At 38.4% G+C, this 19,711-nt stretch overlaps 1 protein-coding gene across 1 annotated transcript; it reads left to right on the top strand.

Annotated features, from left to right (window-relative positions):
• Window positions 1-2,382: 2,382 nt before the first annotated feature.
• Window positions 2,383-15,524, top strand: POLG2 (DNA polymerase gamma 2, accessory subunit). Its single transcript, XM_054573033.1, has 8 exons — window positions 2,383-3,023; window positions 6,399-6,519; window positions 6,643-6,748; window positions 7,533-7,706; window positions 8,553-8,693; window positions 11,227-11,307; window positions 13,434-13,534; window positions 15,272-15,524. The coding sequence occupies exons 1-8, from the start codon at window positions 2,462-2,464 to the stop codon at window positions 15,435-15,437; spliced, it is 1,452 nt and encodes a 483-aa protein (XP_054429008.1). The 5' UTR covers window positions 2,383-2,461; the 3' UTR covers window positions 15,438-15,524.
• Window positions 15,525-19,711: the final 4,187 nt, after the last annotated feature.

Here is a 19,711-nt window from a genome sequence, read left to right as displayed (position 1 = left end):
TTTTTTTTAATCAAAAACTGCTTTCCATTATGTAGTTGTGGGAAGTGGGAAGATCAGAAGTCCTTTCTTAACAGTGATCTTACTCATATTGCAAGAATTAAAATGAGATTAATGGAGGTAAATTTAAAATTCTGTGCTAAATGACATTCTTTTAGTACCTCCCAACATAAAAGTGAATCATGTAATAATAGCCTATTGGCAGAATGGTGAACTGAGATGTTAAATGTAGATAGGAAATCAACTAGTATTTTTTCAGTATGTAGTGTTGTGAGGCACTATGTAATGAAAGATACTTATTTTTTAATCTGATTAGTGTGAGAACTCAATGACCGTACTTGCAAAATTTGTCATTTAAAAGCTCCAAATCACTTGCCTTTTCAAAGATTATATTCATGATTTTGGCTCTATTGTGAATTACTGGAATATTGAGCAAAATATAAGACCTCATACCTTTTAAGGTTGGCCGGAGCTGTTTTAATTTTTCAGTGTTCTTAGTGTATGTTACAGATTCTAGTGTCCACATGCGTCCAGGACTCTTTAATTGTCACACTGGGAGTCGTTGAATGTCTTTCCAATAATCCAGGGAGCTCTGGAGTACTTCAAGCTAAGGTGTAATCATATTTGAACACACAAAATCCGCATCAGTTAATGGTTAATCAAGAGAAAGCAACATAAAGCACAGTGACTATATAATAGTTTTGTTAGGATCAACATGGGTTTATTGTTGGAAAGGTCCAAATAGCTTTAGATTTAACTTGAGCTCACCAACAGCCTTTCTAATAAATAATGGTTAGAAGTAGGTCTGTATGTCTTCCAAGAAAGGGACGTTCTTTTTGTCAGGGGGGAGGTCTTTATGAGACATTTAAATTCTGATTAAACAGGCTTTAACTGGTTTTAATGCCTTAACCTCTAAAATATAAAATAGAATTCTGTAGGGGGAAGGGACCAGTATTTTTAAAACTAATTGAAAACTGATCAACCTCTAGTAACAGTTTTAAATAGCATGGTCAAATTGGTTATGACTTAGAAGCTTTCAGGATAGGTTGGAGTATTTATTACATACTTTACTGTTAATGTCTAATGTGGGCCTTTAAATTTGTAAACACTTAGATGATTGTGGGGGCTGTGGGAAACATTTATCTTTGAAGTGAGTTTTAAAAGACTCCACTTTTTAGCATGTGTTGTGTCCAACCTGTGGTTGTCTTAACTAATAAATGTAATTTTTTTTTCTCCCCATTCTCTCTCATTTATTTGTGTATAGACCTCTTTGGTGCGTTTTTTTAGTGTGGGAAACGCACATTAATAGAGCCCAGCTTTGCAGTTAATTTAATTGCTTTCCAGCACTAGTTGCAGTTTTCTAGTTTGTCTTTTTATAAACTTGCACACTTGCTAGCATGGAATTATTTTCTGAGGGTCCCCTACACTTAAGTAATGAAAAACACTAACTGCTCCTGTATTGCTAAGCTTTATAAACTGCCCCTTCCTGGTGGTCTAGGGGAATCTAGTAGCATGTTCCTTTCACCTGGGTTAATCTTTCAAGGTTTCCCTAACCACTTTGGGGCAGCTGGAAGGCAGGAATTAAAGGTTTTGGGGTCAGTCGTCTTCACTTGGGTTGGACCACTTTTCCACTACCTGGGCAATCCTCTTAAGGCCTGTAAATTAACGTGGAGATTGTAAATTCAGACCTGCTAGGCAGGCAATCCTTGAATCTCCGTCTTAAACAGAGATTGCGAGGTTTTGCTTGTTTCGATGAAATCCTGGTAACCACCTTTGGTAGAGCAGCCTATTAGCGCTTCTCAGTGTACTTCTACGTTAACATGCAGGGCTTTAAAACGTTGCCGGGCCCTTCAGCGGGTGGTTTCTGTAAGGTTCCCAGGTGGTGCAGGTGCTACTAGTCACGTCAGCCCTTTGAGAATCACTTTAATGAGGAAAGAGGCCGTGCCTCTGAGGGTTACACGGCCCCACCCACGCCTGGAAGAGAATTGCTCGGGAAGAGGGGAGAAGGACGGGGTAGGCGGGCTGGAGGTGCACTCAGTAGAGTTGCAACGAAGTGCTGGGTCTTTCAACCGTCACAAAAGACTAAAAATAGGAACCAAAATAATCTAACAGGATTGAGACGGTGATTTGGGGGGAAGGGAAAGTAAAACTGATGCAACAGTGGCTACTGCTTGATAGTGCAAAGTAAATGGGAGTGACCTTTATCGATGCTAATGAGGACAGATAAAAGCAGCAATGGCTGGAAGACCGGGCTTGGCTTAGTTGGAATGGGGGACAAGGCCTGTGTCCGCCCGGGCGAACCGCCGCAGCCGGAACTCAGTGACGCGCTTCCGTAGGCGGGGTCAGCTGCACGCAAGCTAACTTTCGACGCGGCTGCGCAGTTGGTTCCCGGGTGTTTAGGGTTGGGTCGGTTTATTGGGATCGTCAGATAACTGGAGACTGTGGTCTTTAATTCCCGAGGGCGATGCGCTCCAGAGCAGCCATCAGGGCCTGCCAGAAAGTCTGCAGGTGCCTGTTGTCTGATTTTGGGGGTCGAGTAGATGGGAGCCAGCCTGAACGGTTGACGGAAGGGAGTAGCTCCCTCGGAGGACCCATGAGGTCGCACACTGAGCTACCCAGGGGGAGCGAACCAAGAGAAGCTCAAGAGCCTGGAGAGGGGAGCGAAGCGCTGGTAGAGATCTGTCAAAGAAGGCATTTCCTCAGTGGTACCAAGCAGCAGATTAGCCGAGATTCTCTCCTGAGCGGGTGCCACTCCGGATTTGGCCCTTTGGGCTTAGAATTGCGGAAGAACCTGGCGGCAGAATGGTGGTCCTCGATGGTGGTGTTCAGGGAGCAGGTCTTTCCGGTAGATGCTCTCCACGTTGAATCAGGCCCTTCGCTACCCGGGGGCAGTGCCTTCAGGTTAGTTTCTGCAGAAACCCTACGCGAAATCTTGCAAGACAAAGAACTGAGTAAGGAACAGCTAGTAGCATTTCTTGAGAACTTATTAAAAACTTCTGGGAAACTACGGGAGAACCTTCTTCACGGTATGCTTCATGATTTCATGCTTCAAAATAGGTGTCGGGGGTGAAAAGGCAATTTCGCTCGATTCCGCGAATTGCAGCTGGCCCTTTATTCACGTGGAAAGGAAGTTACGTGGTTCTCACCTTTTTGCAGTAGTTGGGCATATTGACAGTGCTTCTACGCTGGAAAAAACTGGCCTATGCAGTCGATACTGTTCCTTAAAGAATCTGACCGAAGGACGTGGTAACTCTCTCCATTTCACGGGGCAACCGTGCATTTAAATCATTTGTTCATCGTTACTAAAGTGTTCATAGACGCTTACACAGCCACTCTTCAGTTTTACGCACAAAGATCGTTTTTCTAGAGCAAAAAGAAAAAATGCCTTTCCCCAGTTTTTGTTACTGAAAGCTGAAAGTCTGTTGTTTCGAGAGCCCTATAGTTAATTTTTGAGTTCGAAAAAAATAGGACTAATCAAGCTTTTTAAGTGATTCTTGAGTGAGTACACAGAAATTTGTAGGGGACCGTTTGCCTTTAAAGTCAAATAAAGCATTGCAGAGATTCTGGGGGTGGGGGGACTCATCTTTGCAAAATGCTATCCTTGCCATTTTTCATTAAGTGGTACTGTAACCAATGTCCATAGTTCTCTAAAAATTAGTACCTATATTTTAAACTGTTAGAGATTTCCTTAAGAAAATTAAACTGTTAAGTAAATGTGGTAATTTTGATTTCTGTGGTTTATTCTGTAGTAGCTTTACTTCGGGGGAGTTAAAGCACTGCTCATTATCATGCCCCAAAGCAATCTTTTCTTCCTTATTAGAAAAAGAAGCTTAGCTCTCTTAGATATCCATTCATCAGAGCATCTATGGTGTGCTAGAGTTTTTCTTGCCCTTAGGGAAGCTTAAATCCATCTATTTGCTTAGTTACCCAGTTTGCCATTTACTTCTATTCCCTATGTTCTTGCTTTCTTTATTCCATGTCTGAACTATTGTAGCAGCCTCTGCTTACGATTAGTTTTTAAAAATTCTCAGCCAGCATGTCTCCAGATATTTTTACCTATCCTACCTATCTTCTGTCCTTCTGTGACTAAATAATTAACATATAGGTTAATTATTTTCACTCATATCTTGCCATCAACTTTCTTGAACACAATCACATTATAAAGTCTATGTCTAATAATTTAGATGTATCTGTTTTCAGTATCTTGTTTTTCTCTGGGTTTTTGGTCATTTAGACTTTCTCCTGATATTCTAGGTAATGCGCATATAAATTGTAGAGATAAATCAAGGCTTTGAGTGGTGTTTTCTTCCTTCTGGAAGGATTGACTTTTGCTTTTGGCGGGCAGCTAGAGTGGGAGCAAATCTTCTTAATACAGTCCAGGATTAAGTTCATTGGAGCCTGGGCTTCAGTATTTTCACTCACTTTTACTCCGAGAGTGTAGTATACCCAGTGAAAGGCTGAGGTGTTTACCAGGGCCCCTTCTTGATGAGCTCGAAACTATAATTTTTGTACTTCCCAATTGCATAAGATGTCAGGAAGCTCTGCTCAGCTCTTGCTACTTGAGAATTGGAAAGGTAGCACTAAATGTTGGATTTGTGCTCTTCCTTTTTCTCCAAATTTTGGACCGTCAAGTCCTTACTGCCTTGGTAGTTCTCCTATATCTTTGAACAGATTTTTTAAAAGTTTCTTGACCAGCCTTTTTTTGTTGTTGTTGTTATCAACAAGCTAATCTACTATTATCAGGAGTGGAAATCTCAAGTAACTTTTGAACACAGTGATGTCATTTAGTGGGATACAATCTTTTATATAAGTAGCATAGAGAACTGCAAAGAAATCTTGAACTTAGGTTTATTCTCAGTAGGAATGTTGGAAATGTAATTCTGAAGCTATGCGTATTATAGGATAAAGCAAATAGATGGATAGACTAATGTTATTAGAAGCCAAGATGTTCTCTGTAATATAAAAAGAGAACACAAATATAAAAGAAGACAAGAATAAACTTCGTAATGTTGAATTTCAGTTGGCAATATCAGTATGAATTCATGATATTTAAAAATATATATTTTCTAACTTTCTTCATTGAAAGGGCCTAGGAAAAAAATGACAATAGCAATGAGCACATCTAGTACCCAATGTTTGGTTTCTATTGAATAAAATAAACCAGTGCTTGGAGAACTGGCTGATTCCAGGTCTAAGGCAAGGAAAGTACAAGGTGAGTTTGGGACATTTTATGGTCCTAGAAAGCGAAGAACTACTTGAAGACTAGTGGGGGGTCATGTCAAAAGGATGCAGATGCTGGATTGAAGGAGGCTCCCAGTGGCTTAATTTGGGAAAAATTGAACATTAAAGTAAATTTTGATGGTAATACATCATAACATATTAAATAAAATAAAAAGTTTTAAACCATAGTGTTAACCAAAAAAGTAATTGAGGCTCCTGTTGGAGGGAAGAGGTGGAGAAAATTTATGTTTTTACAAAAACAAAGCAATAAATGTAGGAGGAAAGATAGATTAGAAAAATCATCATGTTATGATTTTATAACCTTCAAAGGTATAATAATTGATTCAAGCAAGAATCACCTGTAGATTCTAAAATAAAAGTGGAAGGGGAGCAAGGTATTGTTGGGGGATGGATTACCTTACTCAGGTAATCCAGGTAATTTGTTTCATTAATGGCGAGATAATTTGATATTTTGTTGATCCTGTTAGGATGCAATAAGACACACACACACACACAATCAACTATATTATTTCCACTAAAAAATGATTAACTCAAATCATAAGGAAGCAATCAGACAAATCTCTGAGATAATCCGGCTTGGACTCAAAAGTCAATGTCATTAAGAACAAAGTTAGGGAGGATGGAGTCAGGAAATGTTTTAGATTCAAAGAGATTAAAGAGACCTAGTCAAAATTCAGTGTATGAACCTTAGGGGGGAAAGGAAACAGCAATACATGACATTTTGGGTGATAACTGGAGAAAATAGGATGTCAACCATGTATTAGATGAAAGTATGGTATTATGTTTATTTTTATGGTGTAATAATGGTATACAGAGAATATTTTAATTTTAGGAGATGAATGCTGCAATGTGTTTTGCGGGTGAACAAAAGAAAAATGTGGCAAAATGTTGACAGTTGGTCCACCTAGGTGAAGGTTTTACAGGTGTTTATTATACTAGTCTTTCAACTTTCTTGTAGATTAGAAAATCTTCAAACTGAAAGGTTGGGAGGAAACTACCTAAGATTAAGTGGTAACTAAGATCTACCATAATAAATAGCTCCATGCTGTTTGTACTGTTGTGTTAGCATTATTATATTATTAGTTTGTATATGAATTAATAAAAAAAAGATTTGGGTTTATAGAATAGGTTTACATGATGATTGATTTATCTTTTGACAGGTGCCTTGGAGCACTATGTTAATTGCCTGGACTTGGTAAATAAGAGGCTACCTTATGGCCTTGCTCAGATTGGAGTGTGTTTTCATCCTGCTTCGGAGCAGGTATCTGATGGTGTTAAAAGGTACAGAAAAATGGCAAATAACTTGGCCTTGTGTTTAAATAGTCAAGAACTAGTCATTTTCACTTTGAGATACATTATGTCATTTTCAGATAAGTAACTATCTGATATTTCTGATATCCAAAGAATGGGCGAGAAGACTGAAGCTTCGCTGGTATGGTTTACGTCAGCAAGAACTGCCAGCCAGTGGCTTGATTTCTGGTTACGTCATCGACTCCTGTGGTGGAGAAAGGTACTACAATAATCACCCTTAATTCAATGGTTACTAAGTATATTGTCTTACTATGTCAGAGTCAATACTTCTCTAGAATAAATGAAAATTTTTTGTTGTAGCTATGTTATATTTATAAGTGACAGCTATACTAATTCAACAAATACAAATAAACTCTGTAATGATTTTCACTGTTCCATATAAAAAAGTTATTTTGGTAAAGACATTTGTTAATATTTCTCTCTTGCTCAGAAGCCTTTTTTGCTAAACTTTTGCATTCAAGGTAAAGTTCAAATCCCTCACCTGGCATTCCTGGCTGGTATAAGTTTGACTCTTGTTCACTCTTAGAGCTTTACCTTTTGTTCCCTACCTCCATGAACTCTCCATATTAGTTGCAATGGTTCTATAATTTATAATCAAGTTTTAGTATATGCTGAACAGGAAAGAGTTGAAGTAAGCATTTTTATCTTTCTCCAACTCTTAAAATCCCCAAGCATCCACCTAAATTAAGTGCAATAATCATAAATAATCAAGCTCTTTACAAAGGATAAGAATGGTGAGTATATGGTACTTTCTTCTTCATCTTACTTAGTTCTTGGTTGCCTTCCCGTCTTTATTAATTAGGCAATACATACACACACACACACACACACACATACACACACTCACTCACCAGTTTTTCTCGGTAGTTCTGATTTGGGCTTGACCATTTTTATTTAGTTGCAGCATAAAAAGTCTCTGGCAACTTACTTTTTAATATTTAGTTTAATAAGTTAATAAGATAAACCTAAACTTTCTTTTCCAGTTTGCTGTGAGTCCATCTAACTTCAGCAGCAGTGATTGTCAGGATGAAGAGGGACGAAAAGGAAACAAAGTTTACTACAATTTTCCCTGGGGAAAGGAGCCAATAGAAACCCTGTGGAATCTAGGAGATCAAGAGCTTTTACACATGTATCCTGGAAATGTGTCCCAATTACATGTACGTTTTACCTTGAACTCCTAATGTGTCCTTTACCCAGATTCTCTGTGATCATTTCTGAACCAGTTGATAAAAGCTGCACATGACCTTTTAATACTTCAGTATTTCTTGAGTGGAAGGACACTCACCTACATAACCACAATGCAACCATCAAAATGAGGAAACTAACAGTAATCCTTCATTACCATCCAACCCACAGAACCCTTCAAAGGTAACCGATCGTGCCAATATGCCCTTTATAGGTCCAGGATCCAGTCTAGGATCACATACTTCATGTAGTTGTCGTGTAGCCTTAGTCTCCTTCAAATGAACAACAGTTCCTTTGATCCTCCCTTGCCTTCCATGACCTTGACATTTTTGAAGAGGACAGGCCAGTTACTTTGCAGAATATCTCTTGATTTGAGTTTGTGTCATGTTTTCTCAGCCACAGAAATGGTGCTGCCCTCTTCCAGATTCATTGTATCAGGAAGCGTGTGATAGTTTGTCATTGGTGATGTTAACTTTTATCACTTGGTTAAGATGGTGCTACCGGGTTTCTCCAATGTAAAGTTGATTAGTATGTTGTACCTACTAATTAATGAGTAATTCATAAGTCTTTTATGGGTAGATAATTTAAGACTATATATCTCACAAGATTTTGACCTACCAGTCGCAGCATCCATTTATGATTCTTGTTCAAATCAGTTATTACTGAGGGTTACCAAGTGATTTTTATAAGATTAATTTGATCATGTCTTTGAAATTTATTGATCAGTTTCTATTCTGATTTTATAAGTCTAAAATATGTAATTTTAAGAGATAGTTTTGCTAAATGATACTTTATTTTTGTTCTACTTTTCTTTAAAGGGACGAGATGGACGGAAAAATGTGGTTCCTTCTGTTTTATCTGTAAATGGAGACCTAGACCGAGGCATGCTGGCTTACCTCTGTGATTCTTTCCAGCTAACCGAGAATTCCTTTACAAGGAAGAAAGATCTCCATAGAAAGGTACTTTCGGTATTTTAGAGGTAGCCTTGGGAAATTAAATATTTATGTTCCCCACTTTTTAAAAAATTTTTATTGGATTTATTTGGGGTGGCATTAGTTAATAAAATTATGTAGATTTCATTGTTCCTCTGTTTTTAATGTTGGTGTACTAGGTTTCTAACATAAAGTGAATAATAGTTTTTTTTTAGTGAAAGTACTTAAAGTATTTTTCAGTTAGTTTAGAACCTGGCCACAGGATAATAAGTAGGTTCTTACAGAATAGAACAAGGCATTTCCTGTTGGGTAGTCCCAAAGGCATTTCTGATCTTGAGGAGCTAGGCAGTTATCTCTGATTTTTAGCCTCTGAGCCTTTCCAACGATAGCTTCCATTTGCATCAGAAGATGAGTATTAAGTAGGAGTAGATAAGACAGACCAGCAAGACTCGTGGTATTGGTATCGGTGTCTCTGCTTCTGGTCTGACCCCAAGTGTCTGATCACTGGATCACAGGAACTAGATATGGGCCTGGATCAAGAGAAAGGTTTATTTTAGGAGAAACAATTTTTTAAAGGGCTCAGAATCAATAGGCAAAAGGGGTCGAAGCTGTAGGAAAAAAAAGAAATGACTAAGGAGTAAGATTTTGGAAGAAGCAGGAGGGATCAAGACAGAATCCAGAGCAGGTTGAAGGATTTGTCTGAAAAGGAGTTATTTGAAATGAGAAAAGAAAGATGGTATAGATATAAATAGGCTACCAGGACTAATTATCCTTTGCAGGGAGTTTTACTCCTACTCTGTATTTTCTTAGGGAATTAGGAGGCAAGATGATGAGTTTAAACTGTGGAGGAGTAGGGGTTTAAGTGGTGAGAGTTTAGAATTGTCATAATTCCCTTGAATGTGAAAGGGAGCTGGCCCAAATCAAAAGTTTTAACATGTTGAGTGTTCAACTGTGACTGGAGACCATGAGTTTGTGGCACTACTCTGTATAATTAAGGATTGATTATGCAGTTCGCAGTTAACCTGATATGGCCATAGAGAAAGTCAGGTTACAAAGGATAAGAATGGTGAGTATGTGGTACTTTCTTCCTCATCTTACTTAGTTCTTGGTTGCCTTCCCGTCTTTATTAATTAGACTATACACACACTCACTCACTCACTGACTCAACAGTTTTTCTCTGTAGTTCTGATTTGGGCTTGACCATTTTCACTGTCCTGGGCCTTTGGGATTTATAGCGTGTGTCTCTAGCACATACACAAGGGGGATCTTTTCTTTCTGTTATACCCCACATCTAAACCATCAGCAAAACTCCTTCTGAGAGGAGACCTTTTCTTACCACTTACCTTCAAAATACAGGGTGCCTGGCACAAATAATGCCCCTTTCTTATTCCAAAATCTTTTATTACAAAATCATAAGCATGTAATTCTGTAACATAACAATATCATGCTCAAGCGCACCATATGACATTGTAGGTGAAATGTTCAAATTAAAACTATAAATTATTACACCCATATTATTACCCTACCAACCGCACTCAAGCAGGCCTCCCTTCTGCCAGACCCTGCATATCCTGTGTCGGACCCTTTCTTCCCGCCTCCACTCCTTCCTCTCTGATTAGGTTGGTGGTCAAGCCACCATCATTCCCTCTTTCTCTCACTGAATGGCCCTTTTAAAAGGTACACATTACTTTGCTTCTGTGCTCAAAGCACTCCAGGAAGCTCCTCGTCTCACTCAGAGGAAAAGCCAAAGCCCCTAAAATGTTCTACAAAACCACTTCCATTTTGACCACAGTGTACTACTTCCCACTCAGTCTGCTCTGGTGACGCAGACCTGCTTGCTGCTTCTAGGGCGTGCCAGGCACGCTCCTAGCGCAGAGCCTTGTCATTCGTCCCCCTCTTTGTCTGGAATGCTGTTCCTTGGATATCCACGTGTCTTGTTCCTCAGCCTCCTTTCAAGTCTTTGCTCCAGTGTCACTTCCGAGAGGAGACCTTTTCTTACCACTTACTTAAAATTGTGAACAGCCCTTCCCCAACCCACCCCCTTGCCAGCACTTCCTGTCCCCTTGCTTTTTTGGCATTTACCACCCTCAGATAATATTATTGATTTATTTATTGTGTTTATTATCTGTTTTTCTCCATCATGAGAGGGAGGGATTTTTGTCCCCAGCACCTAGAAGTAGCCATTCAAGTTTTTGTTGGATGGATAAATGAATGAGAAGAGTGGTGGGTTTTATCAAGAAAAAGTCCAAATGATAAGCCACATGGCCCTGGCTGGGTAGGGAAGGCATTGATGCCAGGAAGGGTTGTTTTGACTGACGGAAAATGGAGTTGTCAGAAAATGGGACGGTATCAAGTGAACTCATTTCTGCAGAACATCTAAGTGGAGAAATGAGCAGCCGGATATATACAGACAGCTGAATACATCAGTACAAGATTTTTTATGACCCCCAACTAGCTTCCATTTTCAAACAGGAGATTTTACTGTTTAAGAAGCTCCATGTTTATTTGTGCTCGTGTTTTACCTAAACGTGTTGTCCCTCTCCTCCTTCAATTGCTCTAGGTACTTAAGCTTCACCCTTGCTTAGCCCCTATTAAGGTTGCTTTGGATATGGGAAGAGGCCCAACAATGGAACTAAGACAGGTGGGTTAAATGAGTTTTAATGTCATGATTTTAATTATAATCATTATTCCAAGTAAATGAGGAGTTTGCCATTTAAATTTTTATTTTGATTCATTTGCTTTAAAAAAAACTTTAACTAATGAACTGTGGATCAATAGTATGGTTAATTATACATATTTTAAAGTATAGTGTATTAAAGAAGATGACTACAGTTCAGTGGATTTTGCTGTTAATGTCACGTCCATAGTTGCATTTCTTTATGATTATGCACAGTTTTGGTAATCAAAATATTTGTACAGATGTCTAGTGAATTACTTTTTGTCCTCTTCCCTTTTTACTTTTTATACTTGCTAGTACAAGCACAGATTCTAGATCAGTAATCTTATTTTGATTTTTTTCTAATCTCTCTGGTCTAAATATTCTCGAGAAAAGCCAGGAGTGTGGTTTTAATTTCTTTCCAGAGATCCCTTCAGCAGTCATTGTTTCTGTCTGGGTGACTCGGACCCATGATTCACCCAGCTTTCTGCTGGGGCTCCTCTGGAGGGGTCTAGGAAGGTGGGGACAGTTAGCTCAGGGAAAGAGAAGATAATATTTTAATTTTCACTGTTCCCCCAAGGGTGCGGCAGGCTCCCCAACACCCTTGTAAATAGTAAGTTCCTAGGTTTTTTGTTTTTTTTTTTTTTTTTTGCTTGAAGGACAAAAAAGAACTCTGTTCCCTAGATTTTTCTCATTAAAATTGCCAGCCTTGGGTTTGTTTGTTTGTTTGTTTGTTTGTTTATAAGCATATAGAAGTAGTTTGTGCCTTGGGTGTTTTAACTCACCAAAAGGGTACTATGTGGTATATCTAAATTCTGTTTTTAACTCTTGCCCCAGCAGTATGACAGAATTCTTACGCATGTAACTTTCTGAACTGTGCAAGAATTTTTGCCAGTTATATACACAGGATGGGATTTCTGGGAAAAGTGAATATGTGTCCTCAATTTCACTATGTCAGCTGGATTGCTCTCCAGACTGGCTGCACCTGATTGTACTCACCCATACCTAGGGGGCTCGGGTTCTTACTTCCCCATGTCTTCAGTACTTAACTGCGCTTAGAGCTTTTTTCTCCTTTTCCACCTTCCACTAGAAAGAACAAATTTTTATCTGGAAACCACTAACTTACTAAAATCAATTCTTGTATTTATGTTTCCTTCTTAATCTCTTTGATTTATTAATATCTATGTTCTCATCTATCCCCAAATATCAAATACCTTAACACCTATTTACTTCACTATGGTCTTTCCCTGGGAACTTGTTAGAAATTAAAATTCTTGGTCCCTCAGATCTATTGAATCAGAAACTCTGGAGCGAGGCTGAGCAGTGTGTTCTGGCGAGCCCCTCCGGGTGATTCCGGTGCATGCTGGAGTTGGAGCAGGTGTGCCCCGGCTCAGGCACGGTCCCAGTGGGGAGGCGGTGCTGCCAGAGTCCATCTCATGGAGGCCGGGGATGCTTCTACCCAGCTTACATCAACAGAGCCAAATGGGAGAAATCCTGCTATAGTGTTTTAGCTATAGATTGTGAAAGGCATTTAAATTTTGCTTTGTTTTGCTTCACCATTGCTTGTTAAGAAAACAGTAAATTTACTATGTCATTTATTCATTGTTACTTCTGTATTTCCAGTCAGGCTTTTGTTTCCAACATTCCACTGAAACTAATCAATCATCATCTCTTCTTGAAGCATTTTCTTTAGTTGGCTGCAGGAATACCAGTCTCCTCGTTTTCCTCATACTTTTCTGGTGACTTCTCCTTAGTTTTCTCTACTGGCTCTTCTCTTCCTGACATGATAGTGAATCCCTAGGGTTCAATTCTCAACTCTCAGATAAGTTTAGAGGTAACATAGCCCTATGGACTTAACTGTTTTTCTCTGATAAAACCTATTTTGGTTTTGCTTGTGTTTTGAATGAAATTCTTATATATAGTATAAAATTTTCAGGTTTGCATTTTCAGAGAAAGTATACAATATACAAATTATAAACAATATAATCACATAATTTAAGGAATTTGTGCCCATTTTAAAGGTTGAAAAGGATGATTTGTGGTTTCACAAAAACAGACTAATCACTCTAGCTACTTTTATTTCTTTCATATTTGAAGTATTTTCTTTCCAGGTTTGTCAAGGGCTGTTTAATGAATTACTAGAAAATGGGATTTCTGTGTGGCCTGGTTATTTGGAAACTGCACAATCCTCACTGGAACAACTTTATTCAAAGTAAGAATTGTCTTCCTTTTCACTGAAACAGTGTTTATTCAGAGTTTTTTATATGATGTTTATTTTATAACAAAAATATCTTCTAAACATATATTTAAAAATATAATTTGAAAGTATTTCTAACTTTGCCATTTACAAAACCACATACCCATATTAATTGCTACAATAGGAAACAGTGTTTGTAAAGTATACTTGAGTCCATACCACGTGCAACTCCAAGACTTAATGTCATGAAGTATATAAGACTTAATGTCATGAAGTATATATACATGATTTTACCAATATATCAAGATAGAGATTGTGTATACTGGATGTACTTGTTGAGTTGGGACTACCTTTTCCTCGCTGGTGTTATGGTTCATGCTGAGGCTGAGTGGAAAATAATTTCATCCCAGAGGACAGAAAACTAGTCTCCTTAGTGGTTGGCATCTCTGTTGACACCTGGTTGGCTCAAGACTGAAACCTGGATATATCATCCTTAGCTCCTCCCTCTTTCTTATTCTCCACATCTAGTTTGTCACTAAATGTTGTCAGCCTACCTCTTAAATATATTTCAAATCAATATCTCTCCATCTTCACTGCTTCTATGCACCTTAAGATCAATAGTATCTCTTGGCTGGATTATGGAAGCAATCTCCTAATTGCTTCCCCTGTCTCTAGTCTTACGCTCTGCTATTTCATTAACTTCTGTTTTTTAATAAAAGAAATCTTTTCTCCTTTGGGTTTACTTTGGATTTTCCTTTTTTTTCTTTTTTTTCCTTTTTTTTTTTTTAGGTTTTTGTGTTGAATACATAACTTTTGATTGAAAAGTTTCATGCTTTGTATTTTGCTCCATAGTTCTCTAATAATGTGTTAAAATACACCTTTCAAATAATGTCAAAAGAGAAATAGGTTGCTATGGATAAAGAAACTTAATTGTTCTACCATATATAAAATGAAGGGGAGGTATTTAAACTTTCCAGGTTCTCAAATTATATCCTTTGAGTCACACTTATCAAGCTGTAATTGTTCTTTATGTAGTAGAGGCTTTATTGTTTTAGGATGTTTTTATCCAAATATTTATTAAGCACCTACTGTGTTTTCTGTACTTTGATGCAGCAGTAAATAAGACAGAAAAGGTTTCTGCTCTTATGCAGCTTATTTTTCTAGTGGGATAAAATAGACAGCAAACAAGGAAATAGATAAATAACTTTGATACAGTCCTACAACATGGACAAACGTTAATGAGATAGTGGGACTGGTTAAAAAGAAGGAAAGCCACTATGGATAATTCAGTTATTGCTGACCTAGAAACTCTTAAGTTAGCATACAAAGTTACACCTCAGGCATGATTTTGGTATGAATTGTTGTTCACTGGATTTTTATTATAGTAGTAGTATGAGAGACTTTCAAATAATTTTCTTGGACTGTTTCAAAGTACCAAAAGGCTAAAGTTAATCTGAGATTCACCTATAGTATCACCCCAAATGGTATGTTGAGGTGCCACTGTTCTCAGATTTTATTTTCTTTTATGACTTTTCAGCTATTACAATAAGTCAGAAACTTTCTGAAAATTTTGCTCTGAACGTGATTCAGAAACTTGAAAAAGGTGGGTTTTGGTCTAGCTCTCAAGCCATGCTTTTGAGTTTTGTGACTCTTGAAAGTGGCATGGACTCTAAAATAATTAAAAATGTAATGTGATGAACTTACAATTTATATTTGTATGCATATATTTTGTTTAACTGCTTTTTTCCTTAGATACGATGAAATGGGTATCCTCTTCACAGTTTTGATTACTGAAGCTACTTTGGAGAATGGATTAATACACCTGAGAAGTAGAGACACAACAATGAAGGAAATGATGCATGTATCCAAAGTAAAAGACTTCTTAACCAAGTATATATCATCAGCTAAGAATGTATAGATTTTAATATTGGTTTAATAAATATTTGCCTTTTCTAATTTGGTTGTCTTACATTCACTTAGATTTTTTGTTAGCGCCTTTGTACTTAATGGACTTTTTTAGTGCTTTTTAAAAAATTCATTTTTATTATATTTCTTGATGTGTTCTATTGTATAAGGAATATGATCAGCTATAAGACACAAAAATCCTACTATACTGGATTAAGCAAATTGGAATTTGTTTTTCTCATTACAAGAAATCAAGGTGGGGGATACGCTGTCCAGAGCTGGTATAATCGTTTCCTCTATAGTTAGAGGCACGGGCTTTTGTTGTTACTCTGTTCCATTTGTAATGTGTTGGATTTTATCTTTATACCTGTTGTGTAATGGTCATATGGTACCTGCTGTATTTCTTGCTTTCTCGTCTACTTTCTAGTTAGGAAGAAAGTCAGAGAGACAAGCTAGCCAGCCAAGACTCTTCCTCCTATTTTAATTAGGAAATTAAAAGCTTTCCCAGATATCCCAATCAGAAGAGTTGTTGATGTTTCATTGGTCAGAACTTGGTCACATGGTCATTCCTAGGCTAATCACTGCTCAGAGGAATGAGATTCTAATGATTAATTTGGATCAAACACAATTTATCCCTTGGGGCTACAGTAGTGTCTTATCCTCTCTGAAATGGGTTTTGTTGTCAGGAAAGAAGGGGCCTTAGATGTTGATTATGCTTGTGTTAATTATATTATCATCATCAACCTGACAAAAATTTCAATGAATAGTTTGTATAAAGTATCTTGAGCCCTGGCTGGTGCGGCTCAGTGGATTGAGTGCCGGCCCACAAATCAAAGGGTTGTCTGTTCAGTTCCCAGCCAGGGCACCTGCCTGGGTCGCAGCCCAGGTCCCCAGTGAGGGGCATGCAAGAGGCCACTGATTGATGGGTCTCTTGCACATGATGTTCCCTCCCTCTCTTTCTCCCTCCCTTCCCCTCTCTCTAAAAATAAAATTTAAAAAAATCTTAAAAATATATACATACATTAAGAGATATCTTGAAATGGTGATTAACTTGTCACAAATTTTTATGTTTTGATTGTTACTTTTTGATATGCAGAATTTTGTACACAAACATGCAGAATAGTATCATTAATCCCATGTACCAACAACCATCAGCCCATGACCAGGTCTGTCCCATCTATCCAATACCACCCTTCCATATTATTTTGAAGTAGATTGTAGCTCTCATTTCTTTTGTAAATATTTTAGGTAAGGATCTTTTGTTAACCATTATCGCGCCTGAAAAAATTAACAACTAGATGATACTAAGGAATTATTGACAATTTCCTTAGGTATAATGGTATTATGGCTTTACAAAAATCCTCATCTAATAGAGACACTTAAATATTTTTGAGTGAAATTTTCCAGTTTAAACAAAAAAAGTGGTGGATTATAGATGAAAAATAAGAACAACACTGAGTTGTTGAAGGTGAGCAATAGGTACATGGGTGTTCATTGTACCACCTCTCTATTTTTGTGTGTGAGTTTTCATAATAAAAATTTTTTTAACAAATTCTTTAATATCAAATATTGATTCATTTTCTAATTTGTATTATTTGTTTGGATCAGAATTTAAAATTTAAATGACTTTTTTATTGAAATTGGTCTTTAGGTCTTTTGGCCTCTTGCCCTATAGATTCCTTCTCTCAGTCTCTCAGAAATTGGGTTGTTTGTTATAGGGTTTTCTACTGTTTGGGTTTTATTCATTCCTGTAGTGTAGTTTAGTTAACTTGTTCCTCTAGGTTGGAAATTGATTCCAGAGGTTTGATCAGCTTTTAAGTTCATTTTTAGGGACAAGATTATTTCATAGTTTATTGTGTTCCTCCATCGGGGGTCAGTAATGTCTGATTGTTTCTTTTTGGAGGGATGCTAGCAGTCATTGATCAATGCCTAGATCAGTCAGTTCATTGGTGGTGACAAAGTGGTGACGCTCTGATCCTGCCGTCTTTATTCTTTGGCTAGAATACTTCTACAAAGAAAAATATCTCATACTGTTTGCTTACAGGTATGGGAAAGTTTTGGGATACATCTGGGTTCATCCCCTTTAAAGTTAATTTTTTTGATGCTCAGATTAGCCTACCTTTGGCCAATGGGAACCTCTCAAGTTGGCTTCGAGTCCTTTTGACCCAACTTTAGTAGTAGTTGACAGTTTGCTTTTTATTTAGTATCTAACATAGAGATTGTGTATTTCAGAGTTTCCCCAAGGAGACCATACTCTGGGTACTAGGGATGCTCATTATTAGAAGGTGTTTTTGTTTCTAGGTCTTTTTCAGTGTTCAGAGCCAGCAGATATAGAAGTATGTATGGGTGTTTGTATTTCCTCCACCCATCAATTCAAATTCGGGATTGGAGAATGTGTTTGTGTGTGTGTTTTAATCAGCTTTATTGATATATAATTTACATACAAAAAACTGACCTATTTTAAAGGTACAAATGCAGGTTTTGACAAATGTGTAACCACCACAATGACAATATAGAATATTTCCATCACTGAAAAAGAATCCTCTTAGGTCCCCTTAGAACTATAGGGTTTTACTTAACCCTGTCTCTCATACAGCTGTATCTCCTCTCGCGGCAACAATCCCAAGCCTCAAAAACATCAGGGACGATAGAATGAGAACGCAGTGCCGCACACGCCCATTTGCTCTGTCTCACAGCAGTCTCAATTGAAAGACCAGATACCACCACATGTGTACTTAAAATTTTAAATTTCATTTTTGCAGTTTGAGGTTCAATACTTACTTTTATAACTGTGAGACACTAAAAAGTTTGTTTTAAGAGTGGTTTTTCTGAAGAGAATCTCAGTCCTACCCACCGATACTTTTATTCAGGTACCTCATCTTAGGGACCTCGGCCTTCACAGGCTTGTGTTCATGGTTGCAGACCATAGAATGCTGTAACAGGCAACGCAGAACCACTTTGGAAAACAGTGTGGCATTGTCTACTTAGATTGGAGATGAGCATACCTACGGCCTGTGCACATTCAACATAATTGCATGCACATGGGAACCGTGACCCTCGCATAAAACAGTCATAGCCCCATTATTTGTACTAGCCCCAAACAAACCACCACCCAGATGTCCCAGAAAAGAGTAGGTAAGTTGGGGAGATGGGGTTGTGATTAGGAAGAAGCCTGCAGAGAGTTTCTAGGCTGCTGGTGACATTCCATCAATAGTGTTCACTTGATATAATTTATTACATTACATATATATTTTTATGCATTTCCATATAATGTGCCATTCCACAACAAAAAATGTTTTAAAAACATAGGTGGATTTGAAAAACAATCAAGTGAAACTTCGAGACATGAAAAAAAGTGAATGTGCCGCCTTCCCTTCCTAAACAATTCAATGCAAAAGCTAGGGCAGGGGAGGGGAGGGGGGCACGGCTGCACGCTGAATACCTGTGCAGGGGCGAGGTGGAGCTGGGGAAGTGGTCGTTGGGAGGACTATGTAAGGATAATTACACAAAGCACTGAAAAGTACCTGGAACCTGGTATGTGCTCAACACAGGATAGTTATTGCCGTTACTATAGTTGTTACAAAGGAAATGTTGAGAGAGAGCATACCAGCCACTTCTGTCCTGTGTCACATCATCTGGGCCTCTCCTCTGATTTCTGCTGCATCTACAGCTTCACTCACTTCATGTGGACATCTTCGTGCTTCAACCGTGGAACACATATAACTCATTTTCTGCCCCGGGGCTTTTCAGGGCCCTGGGTCAGCGCTAAGGGAAGGCAGCTTGGAATGACCACCTCTGCAGCTCAGAAGTCGGGGTGGGGGGAGGGCAGCCCTCAGCCAATGGATAAATGTTCCTCGTTGTCCTCAAGTGGACAATTTTGAGAGGCATTGTTTTCACGCCTCAGCACGTTTCAGTGGGATCAAGCCCCGGTTACCCACAGCATTGCTCAACTCAGCAACACATCCTTGAACTGGCTTTTCCTCTAGTCCCTCATGCTGTTTCTTTGGGTCACTTCCCAAATAAATTATTTGCATGGAAGGCTTTATCTCAGGCCCCATTTTTAGGGCTAGCCCAGGATAACACAGGGTATTAGAAGGTCCTAGAAAGCATCCCTGGGAAAGGGAATTACTCCCTGGATGGATGACAAGGACTCTGTTGCTGGTGGCAAGGGGGTTAGTGATGACCCTTACCCAGCGTAGCCTCTCAATTACTAAGACTTCGCACCGCAGAGGCATGTAGTGAGCACTAGGCTTTGCAGTTGTTCTAGCACTTCGAAGATATGGGAGA

Source organism: Pteronotus mesoamericanus, unplaced genomic scaffold, assembly GCF_021234165.1.
Source record: "Pteronotus mesoamericanus isolate MK-2021 breed Mesoamerican mustached bat unplaced genomic scaffold, CSHL_Meso_final contig_246, whole genome shotgun sequence".
In the NCBI taxonomy this organism is placed as follows: domain Eukaryota; kingdom Metazoa; phylum Chordata; class Mammalia; order Chiroptera; family Mormoopidae; genus Pteronotus; species Pteronotus mesoamericanus.
The sequence above is the reverse complement of the archived record's forward strand: the minus strand, read 5'-3'. Positions and strand labels throughout refer to the sequence as shown.

Coding starts and splice junctions, on each gene's coding strand:
- POLG2 (XM_054573033.1), top strand. CDS start 2,462: ATGCGCTCCAGAGCAGCCATCAGGGCCTGCCAGAAAGTCTGCAGGTGC. Junction 3,024..6,398: donor ACGGGAGAACCTTCTTCACG/GTATGCTTCATG, acceptor ATCTTTTGACAG/GTGCCTTGGAGCACTATGTT. Junction 8,694..11,226: donor AGAAAGATCTCCATAGAAAG/GTACTTTCGGTA, acceptor CAATTGCTCTAG/GTACTTAAGCTTCACCCTTG.